The following is a 19570-nucleotide window of genomic DNA, read 5'->3' as shown; positions in this document are numbered from 1 at the left end:
TTAAGTACGGAAACATATGCATATCGGTGAATAGGTTTCTATATAACATCGAGGTACTTTCTTAGCTTCTATTCGTTCTAACGACGCATTACACTTATAAATCCATGTATCGTTACTGAAATACTACAACGAGTATTTTCCGTCTTTGCATATTACAGAGTTAGCTCCTTTGCGGGTAGTTATCGTTTGTTACGTCATTATTATCTGAGCGCAATTCATGTCGTTTTTTTTCCGAAAAGTATGACGTTACGCTCGCAAAAAAAACCCATGACGTCATAATCAATATCTACCCGTAACGGCAGATTACTCTGTTATATGCAAATATGGAATAAGAAATGTTCATTTGTGAGAGCATTTGTGAGCACATTTGAAAATACAAAAATATTTGAGATACTTTTTTACCTACAGCAACCTACATTTCGACAAAGTGTGTTGCGCACCGAAGTCACTGAGCTGGATATAATGCGGATTTTGCTATAATATATGTACATTTGTTCAATCAAAACATAATACATTATATTACATTCAATAGGTAAATCATTTATTTATTATATAGTATTACAATTCGGATGTAATACAATGAACTTAAATTAATATTTCAACATGAATTATCATCGGAATAAACAATTGTTATAGATCTATCAAAATACTAAAAATACATGATAAAATAGTATTCAGGGAACACAAATAAACTTGATTGTGTATTCCTCCGATCAAAATATGGCGGGAACAATGGGTTCACGGCGGAGAAAACATGAGGTATTTTGATTTTCGCCCAATTACCAAATACATAAATAGTGCAAATAGTATTAAATATACTGATTATATATCTAAAAGCTATGATTGGAAACAACAAAATCACTAAACAATTTGACAATAAGACATGAAATAGGCAAAATCTGAACTACTCTTACATGAATTGTAACATGAAATCGAACAGTGAATGGATCATATTTGTTAATGATAATTTCAATTCGAACATAATATCAAGATGCGGATGATGTTTGTAGCGATTGAACAAATATCTTGAAACAATAATATTCTAAAATGAAGGTATTGTGTCATAAGATAAGCCAATTAGTGATCTGTTCTAATTAGTATCATGATGTTCTAATTCAAAATAAGAAATTAAATTTTATTTTGCTTAAAACGGTGACTACAATTTAATTCCGTAACCGTGTCATCGACGTAGCAGAATAGAAGAAATATACATTTGGTACGTATTACACTTTGTGTAGAAATTCTTTTCATGCCTCTTAACAATATTATATTTGATTATTTTATTTTTTTTCAATAAATTTCAAATTCGGAAAATAGTTTCACAACAGTGTGAATATCCTTTGTTAAAGCAAAGATTTTTATGTCACCATGCAATTTGTAACTTGGCTGTGGGGAACTTGTTTTATACGTGGACGGACGTTTATTTAATTCACGCGTCTTGCATTTAAAGATGCTCCACCGCCGACAGAGCATAAATGATATTCATCATTTAAACAATAATTAGTGTTTAATCGTGTATACATAAGTCTAATTAACACAAAAAACAATATAAAATAATTTGTTTTGCCTTTGGGTCATGCGCAATCAGTACTTCATTCCATATAGGATATAGTACCACGGATTTTTTTCGGGATGCAATTAATTATTTTTTATATTTTTAACTTGAAGTAAAATTAGAAGCTCAAACTTTTCAACGGCGGTAATGGTGTAAAGTAAGTAACTTTTGTAACTGAAGAAAAATACTAAATCCTCTGCTGTTGTTTTTGATAGTGAAAAAATACAATTTGTCAGCGGTGGAGCATCTTTAAACTCTTTATCGATGTTTCAGATAAATAAGGTTAATTCAACTTAGATACAAACACGATAATACAGAAATTTAAATTATTACGACTTACAAAATATAGCATAGTATAGTTTGACAACAGCGCCTGAATCAATAACTGAATAAGCACGTTTTTCTAATGATTAGAAAAAAATGATATATTATGACTTTTCTAACAACAAATCTGTCGCGGCCCCAATGTCATTAAATTCCATTATCAATATGATTTCAGCATAAAGTCGTCCCATAATTTTTAACAATGATGCTTTCTTTTCATCACTTTTAAATCTCAGATATTTCTCAATAGGAAATAAATTTTGTAAGGTATGAGAGCTTTGTGTTCAAACTGGAGGAATAAAACATTTATACCATCAAAGAAAACATGAAATCATTTACCTCGTAAAATTACTAGGCTGAAAAAGTTAGTAACATTTATATTGGTCAATTATGAAAGAGAAATATTCACAAATTATTACAATGTAAAGATTTTGAGATTCCATCGCTACAAAATGTTAATATTGATATCTTATTGATACATATTTCAAAATCAATTTTAATAAAATATTTATCTCAATGGATGTATCTCTATGCCAATAAATGTATTTTACGATTGTCCAACACCTCTAAAACTCAGCTTTACTTTAGATATACATCTACATACTGAATGTGTGGGAATGAACTAGATAAACAATATCAAACATTTTTATCTTACAAAAACGACTGAATTTCATCAGATCTATCAAAACAATATTCTGAAAACATTATATGAACCGTGCACGTGTAATAATCGCCCAAGGTGTTAAAATATGAAAACTGAAGATTCGCCTATCAACACCAACTTTAGACATTTCACAAAAGCATTGAAAAAGTAAGCCACAGAAAGAATATATATGGTATTCGTATTTTCAGTTTGAATTTGATAGTGTAATGATTTGAATTCAAGGAAAGTAACTTGATTCCTCAAAAGAAGGAGGTACGAGTATACGAATGGGGCACTTATTGGGTAGAATACAATTGTGTTATTTTGATGAAAACGTTTTACATTAATGATTTCATCTACACTAATTAATATAAGTTATTGCTTTTGTTATTGAGACATTAATATTTGTCCATTTGAAACCTTTTCAAGCTTTTGTGAGGAAAAAGGAATTCTGAACAATTGCAAAACAATCTGTTCATGAATATCTTGGTATATCATGAAATAAATCTCTGTTCAACCTTCATATAATGATTATTCCCTTCAATATTCAAATATTGAAATTTAATAAATTTAATGCTGGACTTGACATCAAAAACATAATCATTTTTTAAATCATTCTTTATCCAAATAGCCGAAAATATACATAAATCGCAAAAAATATTTCAGCTTGAATACAGACCAATACAATAATTATGCAAACATTTGATGTTTGCAAACCATAGGCAAGATACTATTTGTTTTTCACATACGAGATAAAAAATCACAAGTAAAAATAAAAGATTAGAGTGGGTAGATACATATTACATTCATTTTGGGAGACAACACCAAACAATTGACACTTGGCTGTGTATCTTCAGAAGTTATTTGCCTATCAAAACTAATACCCAGCTGAACGTTTTGGAAAGTTCAGCACACAGCATATACACAGTTTATAGTGGCAATTACAATAAATATGTAAATTATACCCAAAGTAAAAGAGTATAGATACAACATTATACAAATGTACATGGTTTCGTAGCAACGATTTGGCACTCAATGATTATTTGGCCTCAGAAGGTGATAGATCCATTGTTCAGTCATTGTTCAATATGGAGATACAAAATGTACATATTCGTTAGTGGATTTCTTCACCATTAATGTCATGCTTTTTAATTGTTATTAAAATGAGTCTAGATCTAGAGTTAACATAATTATTGTGAAATTTCACACACAGAAAGAAAATAACTGGCATAGTCAATGGCAGTACATCTATTTTCATCATTGTCGATTATCTAATTCTGTAAAACCCGTTTTAATCAATGACAGTTTTTGTATTGTCCATTGCCTAAATGTTGTGAAATCTGTGTTTATTCACACAGGTAAATATTTCAGCTGATAACTGCAGCCTTACAAAACATATGTTGACTACATTTTTTTCTGAGAATAAAAATCAATTACGAGAATATAAAGAAACAAAATTTGTTTTCTAAAGACACTCACATACAAATAGTCTCTCATCTTTTCAACAATTTGTGCGAAACGTAAAAACAAATGTAACTTACATGTAAAAAGTTACCAGTAGTATGTTTTAAATGTCATCATATGCTCATTATTTATATAAAAAAATGTGTGCTCACATCACCAACTGAATGTTGACATCAGCTCAAGAATATAACAACACATAAAAAAATTAACATTTGAGATATGACTGTGAAGATATCATAATCCGGCAATAAAAATATCAATTTACTATTAGCAATTAACTCCAATTTATGTCTGATAAAAAAGGTAATTAATAATATTTTACTTGCTCTTGGTAAAAAGTATGCCCATATGTTATAATGCTAATTATATGGTTTCTTATGTTCATACTGGCAATACATGCAATTTATATGCAATGTCTACGGCAAGTATGTCAAAAAAAATAAAAACAAATTACTGATCAACTTCTCAACAATTAGACATAGGTTTTGTACAGGTCGTAAAAAGACTATCAAAGACACAACAACTGCATATTAATTAAATATGAAAGACACTAAATTATGCAATTATCATGAATATTTAACTTTTTTGTGCTTCACTATATGGTCATTTGTTAAAGTCCTATGCTTTGATGATGGCCTTGGAAAATCTGCAGCAGTTTCAATATTCTGCAACACAGAAAGGAATGTCTTTCTAATTATAGTCTGAAATAGATTCATGGTAAGAAAGGAAAATTCATTTGTTATGATTTATGATAAGTGAGAGGGTCTCATAAAGCCTATAAGATATTGGTTCTAGTAATCTCATAACACTCAGAAGGTAAAATGTCGGGTTGCTCAGAAAACACTTGCCTCTCAGTCTAGTGAAAACAGCCAAAAAATACTACAAGTAATTACAGTATCACATACAAGAAAAATTCATGGAAATACAGTAGGTCACATATTGAAATACATACATATACAACAGAGTATCATGAGTTAAATCTGTAGACTACATTAAAGTATGACACACCAGATATTTATACTTATAAGAGCCCCTATTGAAGGGCTGTAACCGTTGTCTGACAACCTAAGCAACAATCTTATATATACATGGTGTCATAGTGGCTCTCTTGGACTTGAGAACAACCCAAAAACTAAAAACACTCAAGACCATGTCAGTATCATTGCAGGCAAGTTTCTGCAAGAGAAACTGCACTTGTAAAACATGTGAAGAAGTTCAATATGTGTTTTCAAGATGGAGGCTGTGGCGGCTATCTTTGATTTTGAATCAACCCGAAAAAAATAACAAACTTTGTCGGAACCATATCAGGATCATTTCATTTAAGTTTCAGCCAAATCGCACAGGTAGAACATGAGAAGAAGTAAAAAAAAGTACATATGTACACTGTACTTAATACCTTAATTTGTTTGTTTTTTTTCAATTTTTTGATAAAGGTTTCAAATCCCATAACCACAGTTTTTTAACAATACTATTTCTGTTTTTCCTTTTTGTCACCCCACAGTATAAATATGTACCTTACTACATTCAGGCCACATGTATTTTTGGAGTACATGTATAGATATTGTATTATTATGGTACAACTCTATTTTTGGGGGCTGTAGGAGGAGGAAAGGAGTCGGTGTTGTGAAGAACAACAGGAATTATTTTATTAGCATGATTCTTTCATGTAAGTTTCATGAATTAACAAGAGATCCCAGAGGGATCTTGGCGCCCAACAAAGAATGATCTATGTCTGACAAACGAAAAAGGGATCTTTTCTCTGCTTTTTCAAACTTTTACTACATATTTTTACACATGAAGTTTGAGAAAGATCCTTTGAGTACTTTCTGAGATATATAACAGTAACAAACTTCAATTATCAAAATCCAAAATGGCTACCTGTTGGCCATCTTGTTCACCAATCGATCCCAAAATGCAATATGCCTAACAAGGGACCCAGGGAAACCTGCACATGAAATTTGAGACAGATTCCATCATACCTTTCTGAGAAATAGTGCTAACAAGCTACAACTATCAATATCGAAGATGGCGGCCTCTCGGCCATCTTGTTCACAAAACGCAATAAGCACAACTAGGGTCCTAGGGGAACCTGTTCATGAAATTTGAGAAGAATCCCTTTGGTACTTTCTGAGAACTAGCAGTAACAAACTTCAATTGTCAAAATCCAAGATGGCGGCCTGTCGGCCATCTTTTTCGTCGATTGGTCCTAAAATGCAATATGCACAACTAGACCCCTAGGGAAACCGACATGTGAAATTTGAGAGAGATCCTTTCAGTACTTTCTGAGAAATAGCGGGAACAATTTTTACCTATCAAAATCCAAGATGGCTGCCTGGCGGCCATTTTGTTGACTGATTGGTCCTAAAATGCAATATGCACAACAAAGGCCATAGGGAACCTACATATAAAAATTTGAGAGAGATTCCTTTAAGGACTTTCTGAGAAATAGCGGTAAAAAGAATTGTTAACGTACGGAAGGACGGACGGATGGAAGGACGGACGTACGGAAGGTCGGAAGGACGGAAGGACGGACCACGGACGAAAAGCGATCTGAATAGCCCACTACCTGACAAAGTCTAAGATTAAGCAATCTTAAAACTCAAGCTGCAATACTTTTTTTAGTTTCAGATCAAAGAGATCTTATTTTATTTCAGTGTACTTCTGTTGGTCATATACTAAGATTTCTAAGCTTAAGCTCACAAAGATTTTATTTATGTGTCACTGAACTAGAGTAGCACATACATGTGTACTAGATACCTCAATCGTATGGCAGATAACAGAATATATTGATATTTTCTTCTCACACCTGGCAGGTATTATATAGCATGATGACTCATGAGGTAGTCACGTATGATAACCAAAGTTCTAAGTACTTCCTGGTAGAGAGTTGATCAGAACAAGGTAACAACTTCTTGAGGTTTGGAACGAGAGGTTATATTTGTGACACTATCCTGATAAAACAGCATGTTGAGAGCTTGTTTATTTTCCATATCAGACCAAACCAGTACCCAGAGTGGTTAAAAAGTCAGGGACACTAGAGGGGTGCTGGAGCTGTGTTTTATATCATTTCAAATGGATAATCAGTCACCAAAACACCAAAGCTACAAACTAGGGATAAAGAAATCAATTTTAGTGAAGTATATAGTTTCACATAATGATAATATATTTGATATTTAAAATTGTATCTAAAACACCCAATACTTATTCAATAGATTCTCTGCTGTTCAACTGATAATTTTACATTATAATTGAGCTATACACATTACAGGTGTTATAAATACTCTGATATATTATAAATACAGAACTAAGAAAGATCAGAACTGGACAATTGTGATGGAACAGTTTCTGATATGTTATAAAAACAGAACTAAGAAAAATCAGAACTGGACAATTGTAATGGAACAGACTCCGATATGTTATAAATACAGAACTAAGAAAGATCAGAACTGGACAATTGTAATGGAACAGACTCTGATATGTTATAAATACAAAACTTAGAAAGATCAGAACTGGACAATTGTAATGGAACAGACTCCGATATGTTATAAATACAAAACTTAGAAAGATCAGAACTGGACAATTGTAATGGAACAGACTCCGATATGTTATAAATACAGAACTTAGAAAGATCAGAACTGGACAATTGTAATGGAACAGAATGTGAGAGACAGGACAAAGTGAAAAGGATTGGCCTAGATGGACATGGTTTACACTATATGATCCTACAAAAAGCATGAAAAATAACCTAAGGTTTTTTTTTTAGTTAATCATGTACCTAACAGTACGGCCATCATACTGCTATTATCCAGCCTTAGACAAAGATCTTGTATTCTTATTGGTTAAAATGATGTTATGTGATATCCAAGATATAAGCATAAATGTATTAGGTTAGTAGATATTGTATCGGGTTTGGACGATGGAATTGTTATTCTTTGCCCCTAACATCATTAACAAGATGGTGCTCAGGCAATGCTTTGTGATGACAGCATTCAAGAGATATGGTAACAAAATGTGTGATTGATAATTCAAAATCTATATCATATTTGTTTAGTATCTTATTTATTGATATGAATATTTAACAGAAATGGACCATGACAATGGGTTTGAGTTATTCAACGAGGAGAACATTTGCTAACATTTGGAGTCATTTTGCTTTCAATATTGGGTACATAATGCATTTTGCAGTTCTTTAATTGAAAGGAGCTTTAACAAGATAAATTCATTACACAGTTTTTTAGTGACCTAATATGTAAAAATATGGTTCAAAATAAACTTGGGGGTCATTTACAAACTCTGTAACTAATAGTGCCAATGTTTCAAACCAAAATTGACTTACCTTTGCGGGTTGTATTACCCCCAAAACAAATAACAGAAAGATATTGATCACTGCTGCAATGACAAACAGCTTTCCTGCTAGAGAGCCACATTGGTAGTAACTGGAAAATAATTCATAAAATAATTAAATGAATTGTCTACCATGACATGTAAGTAACTGAAAAACAACATATGGCAAAATGAAATGGAATCATAATTATACAGCATTAAATACAGGTAGTAGAAGAACATGAATTTGGGATTTTTGTTGTTACAAATTTATCTCAAATGCCAGGAGGCTAAAATATATTCTTAAATATATTCTTAACAAATACTTTTGAAAACACTGACATATACAATTAATACACATTAATTTGTAAAACAAAATGTGTTGATTTATGTTGTGAGTTGACTTCAATGTTTTTTGCCATACCATCTGGTGTCAGAGATAATAATTTCATGAAAACTTTCCAATATTCTTAAGAAAAGGATTCTCTGAAGATATGGAAAGAATTCTTGAAATCTAAATTACGATTTGTCTTCATCTTGATTTGCCTAAAACTAATTCTTTTGCAATACTCATGACTAACATGAAAAAACAAATCAATGTAAGCCTTAACCACACAGTTCTTTCACACACCCCAACACACTTGTTGTAATCTCAATAGACTTGCCTTTTTAGTCTGGTTGATGTCTCTCTGGGTTCTTCACAACAAACCATATCATACACTCTCTCTGTTCTCATGGCTACATTTCTCCACGTATAAAGGGACATAATTCTTCGGTGGGCCTCAAACGGTGGTACTTCCCTCCCTTTACGACGATCTTCAATGGCTAGCTCAACTGATGCAAGTAAACCTTCAAAATCATGAATGAAAAGGAAGTCAGGTCGGCAATATATCTAGCTAAGATCATAGAAGTTTTATCATTACTATATCACTGTTAATCAAACAATAATATAATATATATACTTACTTGACATGGTGGGTTCAGCCATGTAGATAAGATCGGGTGGCAGCACTTCTGGTACACCGCCAACTCTGGTGGTGACAACTTGTAATCTGGCATATAAGAAATAGAAGTTGTAAAGAGGAAATCTGATTTTCAATAGGACAGGATGTGTAACAACTTCACAACAATGTCATTACGGTCGGCATTCAACGATACTTTTACACACCAGAGCCTGTGGGTTTCCATGAAACGATACTTGTGAAATCTGTAACTGACCTAAGACTCTTTGGGGATATGCGAATAACAATATAATTACAAAATGATGTATACAACATCAAATTTTGAAACTAAAATCTCACAGGATTATAATAGTAAAGCTCTGAATAATAAAAGACTTAGTAGTACTATTTACAATATAGGATTTTCTTAACACTAAAACAGGAGGTATCTTATATATCATGTCTTGTATGATGTTGCTTAAAGTCCACAATGTATGATGTAAATATTAACTTACCCACAACATGCAGCCTCTACAATAGCTATACAGAAGGCCTCAGTCAGGGAAGTGTTCACCAGAATATCGCCCTGAACTAGAACCTTTAGAAACACAAGAATGAAGTACATGAATATAATACTTAAAATGTACCAGGATAACTCAACTTCTTCTTTATAAACTTTCTTGGCAATGCTATAATGTAATCTTAACTTTTAGTTAGATTGCATGTATTCTGATATCATATGGTATCTGTATTCATATCACTTGCAATAGTTATTGTTAATAAGAACGATACGGTTTAACTAAGTTTTTTCAAATCATTACTTTTTCTAAAAAGATTTCCCCTTTCACAGTTAATAGGTATGAAAAATAATCAAGATTGATAATAAAGAGTTATCTCCCTTCTATAATTAAAACATTATCAGACATCAACTACAAAAATAGTTACATAGCACAATTACACACTCTGTATGACGTTTGATTTTTTTAGTTTTTTTTAAAGCACATATTGCAGGAAATATGTGTCAAAAAATGACAATATTTCATATGAGACATGTCTTTTTAGGTTACATGTGTCAGAAACAATCAAAACACAGTGGGATCTCCCTAGTAACAGTGGTATCTACCTAGTAACAGTGAGATATCCATAGAAACAGTGGAATCTCCCCAACAACACTGGGATCACCCTTGTATTAGTGGGATCACCCTTGTAACAGTGAGATCTCCCTAGTAACAGTGGAATACCCCCAATTACAGTGGAATCTCCCTAGTAGCAGTGAGATCTCCCTAGTAACAGTGAGATCGCCCAAGTAACACTGAGATCTCCCTAGTAACAGTGGAATCTCCCCAATAACAGTGGAATCTCCAGAATAACTGTGGGATATCCCTAGTAACATCGAGATCTCACTGGTAACAGTTGGATCTCCCCAATAACAGTGGGTCACCCTTGTATTAGTGGTATCACCCTAGTAACAGTGGGATCTCCCTAGTAAAATTGGGAACTCCCCAATATTAGTAGGATCTCCCTAGTACCATAAGGATCTCCCTAGTAACAGTTGGATCCCCCCAATAACAGTGGGATTTCCCTAGTAACAGTGAGATCCCCCAAGTAACAGTGGGATTTCCAAACAACAGTGAGATCTCTTTAGTAACAGTGGGATTTCCAAACAACAGTGGGATCTCTTTAGTAACAGTGTGATTTCCAAACAACAGTGGGATTTAACTAGTATCAGTGAGATCTTCCTAGTAACAGTGGGGTCTCCCCAATAACAGTGGAATCTCCCTAGTAACAGTAGGATCTCCCTAGTACTAGTCGGATCTCCCCAATAACAGCGAGATCTCCCCAATAACAGTGAGATCTCCTTTGTAACAGTGGAATCTCCCTAGTAACAGTGGGATCTCCCTAGTAAAAGTGAGATTTCCCTAGTAACAGTTGGATCTCCTTAGTAATAGTGAGATCTTTCTAGTAATATTGAGATCTCCTCAATAACAGTGGGATCTGCCTAGCTCGTAACAGTGAGATCTCCCTAATAACAGTCAGATCTCCCTTGTAACAGCGGGATCTCCCTAGTAATAGTGAGATCTCCTCAATAACAGTTTGATCTGCCTAGCTCGTAACAGTGAGATCTCCCTAGTAACAGTGGGATCTCCCTAGTAATAGTGAGATCTCCCTAATAACAGTGGGATCTGCCTAGCTCGTAACAGTGAGATATCACTAGTAACAGTGGGATCTTCCCAATAACAGTGGGGTCTTCATGTTAACAGTAGAATCTCCCCAATAACAGTGGGGTCTCCCTAGTAAAAGTGAGATCTCCCTAGTGACAATGAGATCTCCCTAGTAACAATGGAATCTCCCCAATAACAATTGGGTCTCCCCATTAACAGTGAGATCTCCCTAGTGAAACCACAGAGCTCATCCTTGAAATCAACCTAACAACCGTTGAACAGTAGTATTAAGCTTACCTCTCTGACTTTTGTGTGCTCTAGGGTCCCTAATAAAGTGACCCTGTCAAGTAGCTGATATTGTTCTCTCACTTCTTCTAATAAAATCCGCTTAGGACCATCTCCACCTGATAAATACACATACACGACTACCTTTATCTAATGCAACAAAAATGAAGAAAAAAAAAGTCTGTTTATTATGAAATATCTGCTGTTAGCCAGCAGAAAATAAAATGCTGGAAACATTCTCTAAGAGTTTTTAATGTTCATGCGTCTTTACTGAAAAGTAGCTATTTTAAGAAAACTGTAGTTGTTTTGCTTCATTTCTTTATATATATAGATTTAACTGTTACAGAAGTTGAAATTGCTAAGTTTTGCTTTCAGATGTTTATTGGTTTACATCAGATTATATAGAAGTCTGTTAAACTCCATTTACACAATAATATAGCTTTAAAATTATGAAGAATTCATAAGCTTATGATACTTATGCATACCTTCACCAAGCCTCATAAGGGTGCATTACAATGTTTTATCAAATACCAATATCTTTGTTGAGTATGAGGCACAAAATGCATTTATATGACAAAGAGTAATTCATCATTGTAACACATTACTGGAAGGGACCTGATCATTGTACAATATGATTACCTATAATAAACTGGATATCGGGATGTCTCTTACAGATGATGGGTATAATACCAGCCAGTAGATCCATTCCTTTCCGGTATACCAGACGACTCACCACTACAATGGTAACTGAAACCAAAGTCACATTAGGAATACGATAAAGGTTGGCCAGAATCGTTTAAAGGAAGTTTTTATTGATACCACTGGTGGGATTTGAGAAGTACCGAATGTGAAAAGTTTACAGGTGGTCAACAATCTAAAATGAACATTTATGAAGCTGGTAGGTAAAGTAATTGTAGACACAGAGTAAGGAGCATCTTAATATAACATTTCTCTATAACATTATGGTTATTTCTGATGCTATCAAATTCTAACATATTCATGAAGCATTTGGAATTGAAATGCATAATGAGATATTTGAGTTGAGCTATATACCTATAGAGAACATAGGTGCCATAACTGTGCATAGAATTAAAATAATTACTCAAGAGTAAAATCAAACCAAGAGATCTAGATATCCATGTAGAAGGCCATTGTGACCTTTAAAACAAACTGTGTTCTTACTTTTGCTGAGGTGACGTTTTGTAGGGTCAGGAACAAACATGGTGGCATCGACAGCGTTAGGTATCACAGACACAATATCTGGCTGTAGACTAGCTCTTAATACTGTGTTCTCTTTACTGTGCAGGATTAAGTAAAAACACATTTATATTGTCTTATTTAAACTGGAATAACAGTATGCCAAAAGAAACACTTGAACAGAGAATAACCAATAACAAAATGTACAACTATTTAAACATATACATACAAACCTTGTATGGGAAACACATATCACATGATTACAATCAGCCAATGAGAATTGGAGGATTTTGTTGGTGAGAATGGAGCTGGCATCTGCGAATCCAAACAGTGAATGATCAGTGAAGACAGCCTTTAGCCCTAGAGTCCTGGCATGGAACATGGCCTCGTGAGCGAGAGTTGAGAATGCCTGGAAACCACATGATGACAGAGCTGTGCAATATCAATTTCTTATAACATAGAATTTCTAAGTATAAGACAATTAAAGGGGCAACAGAGTCTAAGAAAGTATTGAAAGTTATGTTTAAATATCATTAATGAGCTAAAGAAAACTGGAGTAGTTGTTATCACTTTGACCTGCCCACAAATGTCTACTGTGGTTATGCAATGTGATGAATAGCTCAATCGCTGCCGTTACAAATTAGTGAATAAGCAACGTCTTGTAAGCCAAATCAAACCCACACTCTACAACTACTAAAATTGCTTTACCAGTAGTGAATTTACCTTTTTAGATGCATGATCTTGTCTGAAAAGTAACTTTCTCTAATTAATGAGGCTCCGGGGTCAGTATTTGCTGCTATTTATACCTGAAGGTAATCTGACTTGGGTATGAGTATAGCAAACACATAGTACCTCTTGTTTGTATAGTTTAAAATTAAAAATTGTTTCCTATGGCATGAATTTTGTCAATATTTTTTTCTTTTATTGTAAATGAATGCAGAACATGAATAGTTTTATGTAACATTTTGCTTTGTGGTTATGAAGTACTCCACTGATTTGTCCCTTTAAAATACAAAGAATAATGATTTAAATAAAATATTTAACAATTTATGAATTGATAGTGGTTGTTGTGGCTTATGATATCAAATATTTATATATGGTTTCTGTCATTCAGATGATAGAGCATGTCTCATTAGCTCAGTCAATAGAGCTGTTGGTTGTCCAGTTTAGATTCCAGTTTGATAGGAATATGTTTTCCCTAGTTTTTCTTTAAAGATTTATTTTGTGAAAACATTTAAGATAGAATCTAGATTGGAAATGCATTATATACATGTATATGTTTAAACTGTTGCTGAAAACCATAACCGAAAGGTCCAATCTTTAAGATAAATAATCATCAAAGGCAATAACTTTACATGTATAACTGAATAAAGGTCAGGTTACAACACAAGTTATAAAATCATCCGAAATTTTGTTTGTATTGATCATGATGGTAAAGTACACCCGTCACTTACTGAGTGGCCATGGACAATTGTGATGTTTTCTCGTATGAAGATGTTCCTCAACAGTGGAAATGTGGTGAAGATGGTCGGCAAGATAGCTTGGTTGTAGAAAGGTGGAAATGGCAAATAATAAACCTGTAAAATTATACAGAAATACAAAAAATTTCATAAAATTCATATCTAATCAGAACATTAAGTAATTAACCTGTAAAAATATATAAAAATACAAAGTACTTTATATTATCATTTATCTAACTCAAATCAGTGTCTAGTAGTTGAGCAACAATTACAGTATGTCATCAAAATTTTAATTTATACTTTGTAATATTTTTTCTATTGCATACTACCCAATCAGAAGAATATCTAACTTAATCAGAGATACAATTTTGTATATAATTATATAGCATATCAATATAAATCGAGATAATAAAATATCCCCACTGGTAAATAGGTAAATTTGGTTGGTTGATTATATTAATAATGTCCTATATAAAACAGCCAGTGTTATTTAAGGATTACCTCTTTGTATGTGGTGTGTGCATGAAGTGAATGTGTATTCTAGGAGACAGTGGTATATTTATGATGTGCCTATCTGCAATAGTGTGACTCTTGCCCTTTTGTGTAGTGCTATATCTCACTGAAGCATTGCAGCCAAAGACACAACACAAGCACCCTTTGTAAACCCACATAAATTTGCAATAAAATGTATTTCTCAGTCTGATAATGTTAGCAAAGTATGCCAATTGGCATTGTGTAAAATATATATGTACCTATTTACAAAAGAATGTACACAATATATACTATGTACAATGTAAGTACATGTATATCCACTTGTTTAAGTCAGATCACAAAATTTGTTTCATGAAGTTCAAATTTTACAGTTCGAAGAAAACATGCATGAACATGAAAATTTTTTGCAACTTAGATTACTTAATTTATAGTATGAAAATGAAGAAAAATTACTGGAATGGAACTACAATTAAAGCTAACAGAGTAAAGTTTAAACTTATTTCATTTATCACCTTGAGGCCATTTGTAAGGTATCGGACTCCTCTCCTATCCCCGTAGAAATGAGTCACTACAATGACCTTGTGTCCACGTTCCAGAAGACATTGTGACAGCTGGTAAATGTGGCTTTCCACTCCTCCCATATTTGGGAAGAAAAAATCAGACACCATACTGTAAATAACAAAAGTTTTGGTAATAGATCTTCCCTGATTCAAAGGTTTCTTATGTTAAATCAGCACCAGCTATTAAAAATCTGATATGGGCCAGCACATATCAGAACTGATAATAGAATTAAACAACAATTAAATCTTAAATAAGTGGGCCATATCAGATTTTATAATAGAATGATACCGCACTGAAATATCTTAAGTGATAAATGGCATTCCATATCAGATTTGATAACAGCATGATACCACCACTGTAATATCTTAAGTGATAAATGGCATTCCATACCAGATTTTATAATAGAATGATACCGCACTGTAATATCTTAAGTGATAAATGGTATTCCATACCAGATTTTATAATAGAATGATACCGCACTGTAATATCTTAAGTGATAAATGGCATTCCATATCAGATTTCATAAGAGAATGATACCGCAATATAATATCTTAAGTGATAAATGGCATTCCATATAAGATTTTATAATAGAATGATACTGCACTGTAATATCTTAAGTGATAAATGGCATTCCATATCAGATTTCATAATAAAATGATACCGCACTGTAATATCTTAAGTGATAAATAGCTTTCCATATCGGATTTTATAAAAGTTTGATTCAACATCAGAAACCTTCAGAATGTTTTGTCCAAAAATGACCAAGGTATCAGATTTACACTTTTGTAGATCGAGACTCAATATTGTTTCTCTACTAGGCTTTAGATTAACTCAACAAGATATTAAAGAATATAAAACAAACCAAATATTATGCTTCATTATTTCCGTTTGGTGATATCCTACAGTTCCTCACAACTCCATGACCAGGATCAATGGATAAAGCAGTGTTTGTCAGGGCATCTTGGATACTTACACTTACAAATCTGAAGACAAATGAACATTTAGTTTAGTTTTAAGAACCAGCTAGGACTCTGATATATAATTTGGATGCTTTACATACTTAATATCATCTCCTTTTCAAGTGTCTTGATTCTTATGGTATTGTAATCCCTGTTCAAACAAGTGATATTTTACATGCCCTATATATTGATCACTTCCTAGCAGGTACTCTTGATCCATGAACATAATTTTATAAGTTGACACAAAGTGTGCATAAATTAGATCTAGCCTTAGGGAATACTTATGACTGTTATCAATCTGTTTTAGTGTTTTACATATGCATATATGATATAATGTCTTATCATATTCCTGAAGAGCCAACTAGAAATGGGAAAGTACTAGAGGAAGGTTGTTAAGTTTTATATTTAAATACTGTTATCATCTAGATTAATCTTTTTTTTTGTATTTTCAACCAGTAAATTTGCATTTCATTTGTGTAATTGTGCTGAATATGTAATTGGCACAGCAGACACATACATACTGAAAACATGGGGATACACTGACTGCATATACATGTATGTGTATAACTCTAGACACACAGGCCTATGTCTGTGTGCACAGGTTTACGATGCGCAAAAAAAAAAAACTAAAAATTCAATATTTTTTGTATTTTTTTTAGCGCGTCGTAAACCTGTGGTCTGTGGTCATGGCCAACATCCTACTTTTCTCCCTTATTAATTCCTACCCTACTACCACATTTTTAAAGGTGACACCTTACCTGAGATCATGATCAGGCTGGTGTCACAACATATAGGTACATAGGTAACATGCAACAAAATTTCTACCATCAACCTAGGACTTAAAGTTTTATCATATATAAACCTAGGACTTACTATTAAGGATTTTAAGCAATCACCAGTTTTTAAATCGTGTATCATTAATGTAAATACTACTATTTATCACTATAGGCATTTTTAGCTTTCCAATGATGTTGGGCTGATGAGAAATGTACATGAATACCTTACCGAAGTTACCGGTACCTACATTAAATGTATATTTTCCTCACTAATTCTAGAGTCCCTTTTAACATTGACATCCCTTTAGTGGTTTTAATTCATATCATGTAGATGGATTCTGTCATGTTGGTCACACTTTGTGTTGACTATCGTTGAAAACTAACCAGCTGTCCTTACCGCAGTACCTCTACCTGCACATCTGAGTGATCGATGCAGCAGACAAACCGGTACGCAATGCAACCTCACTTAAGCTTATAGCAGTGAGCGAGCCAAAAATTCATATTAAGTTATTTAGGTCAAATATAGGCTTAAACCTTAGTAATAATTCATGTTTTTAAGCTTAACAACCTCATGTAACGAAAAATACACACCAGTTCGCCTTCGGACTCGCGTGTAATGCAGAAGTTTACCCGGAAATAACATTCGTTGGTTTTTAACTTCAATTCAGGAGAGTTCCGATCATCGTAATAAAAGATTTGTTAGCTTAACGTTATGCCTAACATGAAAAAAGCATAGTGAAAGCAAGAACACTCTTTACGAACGAGAAAAAAAATTGATCCCACTAAAAAAAAATCGTGCTACATGGAATTTTCATAGAACATTTTCCAAATCATATTGCATCAGATATTGCGCTTTAAAGGTCGTCGTTTTTCATTATTTCCTAATACATAGTAAACTGTACATGTTCCTGAACTGTAAAAAAAAAAAACTCATTCATTTTATATTATTATCAAGTCGTGTCTCTAAACACGTGTTTATGTATATGAACTGCACTAATCAAGTTTTTCTCGGTTTTCAAGGATACAAGAGAGACGGGTCACTTCTGATCTATATGAGTTACTTCCCTTAGTTCAATATTAGTTGTTCAAGCTATGGCTGTTCAGACTTTTTAATAGTGTTTTATTTCCAGAAATGACTTAATAGTCCAACAGCTCTGTACCAAAATCATATTGAAAAAAATGCATGGAACATTGTATCAACTTACGTACATTGGTTGATGAAAACTTATCCAGTAGTTGTTTGATTATATAACTGACTGATCGATCAAATGATTGGTATATGTTTCTAGTGTCAAACAAGGATTTATAAGTGCATATGTCCTTGTGTCAAATTATGATTTTGTTGAATACATTCACATATAAAATTTGAAAATTGTAGAATAATCTTATTAGGGCGCGCCTAAATATGTAAATTGTGTGAATTTCGATAGCGACTATTCCCATGTGACCCGAAGAAGGCGTGGCTATATTCATTCATGAATGTAATGCGTGCAGACGGTTCGCCTGATTTCGTCTGCTACGTTGCATTGCAGATGGTAGTTTGGCTTCGTGTGTAAAGTCGTTGGTAGTTCCGTACAAGTATTCGAGTTATGATAAAACTTTGTGTCTGTTTTACATTCGAGCCAACGTCAATGGGATAGATATGATAATTAAATATTACGATCATCACAGGAGATTTCCGGCGTTTATCTCCTCAAGTTTAGCCTGGTAGCTAGCCACATTTTACACAATGTACCTGTTCACGACAGAACCATACATGAATACATCTTATATAACAATAAAATATACATGTTTTGAATGTAAATATTATTTATTTGCAGATGCATGCACTCATGTACAAATATAAGTAAGGTGATTTCAATATTATTATGGAATAAGGTTACCGGTTTTAAAACATTACATTGGACTTAGAACATGGCGCCTGTCCACTTTAATTAATTATCAATCAAATGATAATTATAGTATTCTCTATAATATTATATATGTCAGAACCTTACTTTCAAACGGCAGTGGGACATTTAATTAAAAATTATATAAATTGCATTCCAGTTTCCGGAATTTCTGGCAAGTTGAAAATTTTCTAAGAAAAAATTATGACGGGAATCCGACTGATTTATCTCGCTTTAAGTACATTTAAGTCTGCATACAATTCTTATTTTCCGGTGAATACCCATTGCCCGATGATAAACAGCATCTGCACAAAAAAAAAAAACCAGCCCCATTGTGCTTTACATGTAAATAACTAGTCCGCTAAACCTGCCTATATTATTAGGCTTTTTAATAATTTTTTTTGCCTAATATATAGACTATATATTAGGCAAAAAAAAATTAAAAAGCCTAATAATATAGGCAGGTTTAGCGGACTAGTAAATAACTAGAAGGGTGCGTAAAGACGATTTTTTGTGTGTACTATTTTGTCATGTGATAA

General features: G+C 33.1%; 1 protein-coding gene across 2 annotated transcripts; it reads right to left on the bottom strand.

Moving 5' to 3' along the window:
* Positions 1-33: 33 nt before the first annotated feature.
* Positions 34-18112, bottom strand: LOC138322013 (phosphatidylinositol N-acetylglucosaminyltransferase subunit A-like). 2 transcript variants are annotated; one of them, XM_069266074.1, is made up of 13 exons: positions 17734-18112; positions 16270-16390; positions 15359-15515; positions 14349-14471; positions 13128-13303; positions 12880-12995; positions 12337-12444; positions 11710-11816; positions 9766-9848; positions 9276-9361; positions 8975-9158; positions 8323-8422; positions 34-4651 (listed from the first exon to the last, which is right to left on the bottom strand). In XM_069266074.1, exons 2-13 carry the CDS (start codon positions 16284-16286, stop codon positions 4553-4555), a joined length of 1356 nt encoding a protein of 451 aa, XP_069122175.1. In that variant the 5' UTR covers positions 16287-16390; positions 17734-18112; the 3' UTR covers positions 34-4552. The 2 variants fall into 2 exon arrangements, with proteins under 2 accessions (XP_069122175.1, XP_069122181.1); XM_069266080.1 differs by lacking the exon at positions 17734-18112 and adding an exon at positions 17540-17717.
* Between the last annotated feature and the right edge of the window lie 1458 nt (positions 18113-19570).

Source organism: Argopecten irradians, chromosome 1 (assembly GCF_041381155.1).
Source record: "Argopecten irradians isolate NY chromosome 1, Ai_NY, whole genome shotgun sequence".
Lineage (NCBI taxonomy): Eukaryota > Metazoa > Mollusca > Bivalvia > Pectinida > Pectinidae > Argopecten > Argopecten irradians.
The sequence above is the reverse complement of the archived record's forward strand: the minus strand, read 5'-3'. Positions and strand labels throughout refer to the sequence as shown.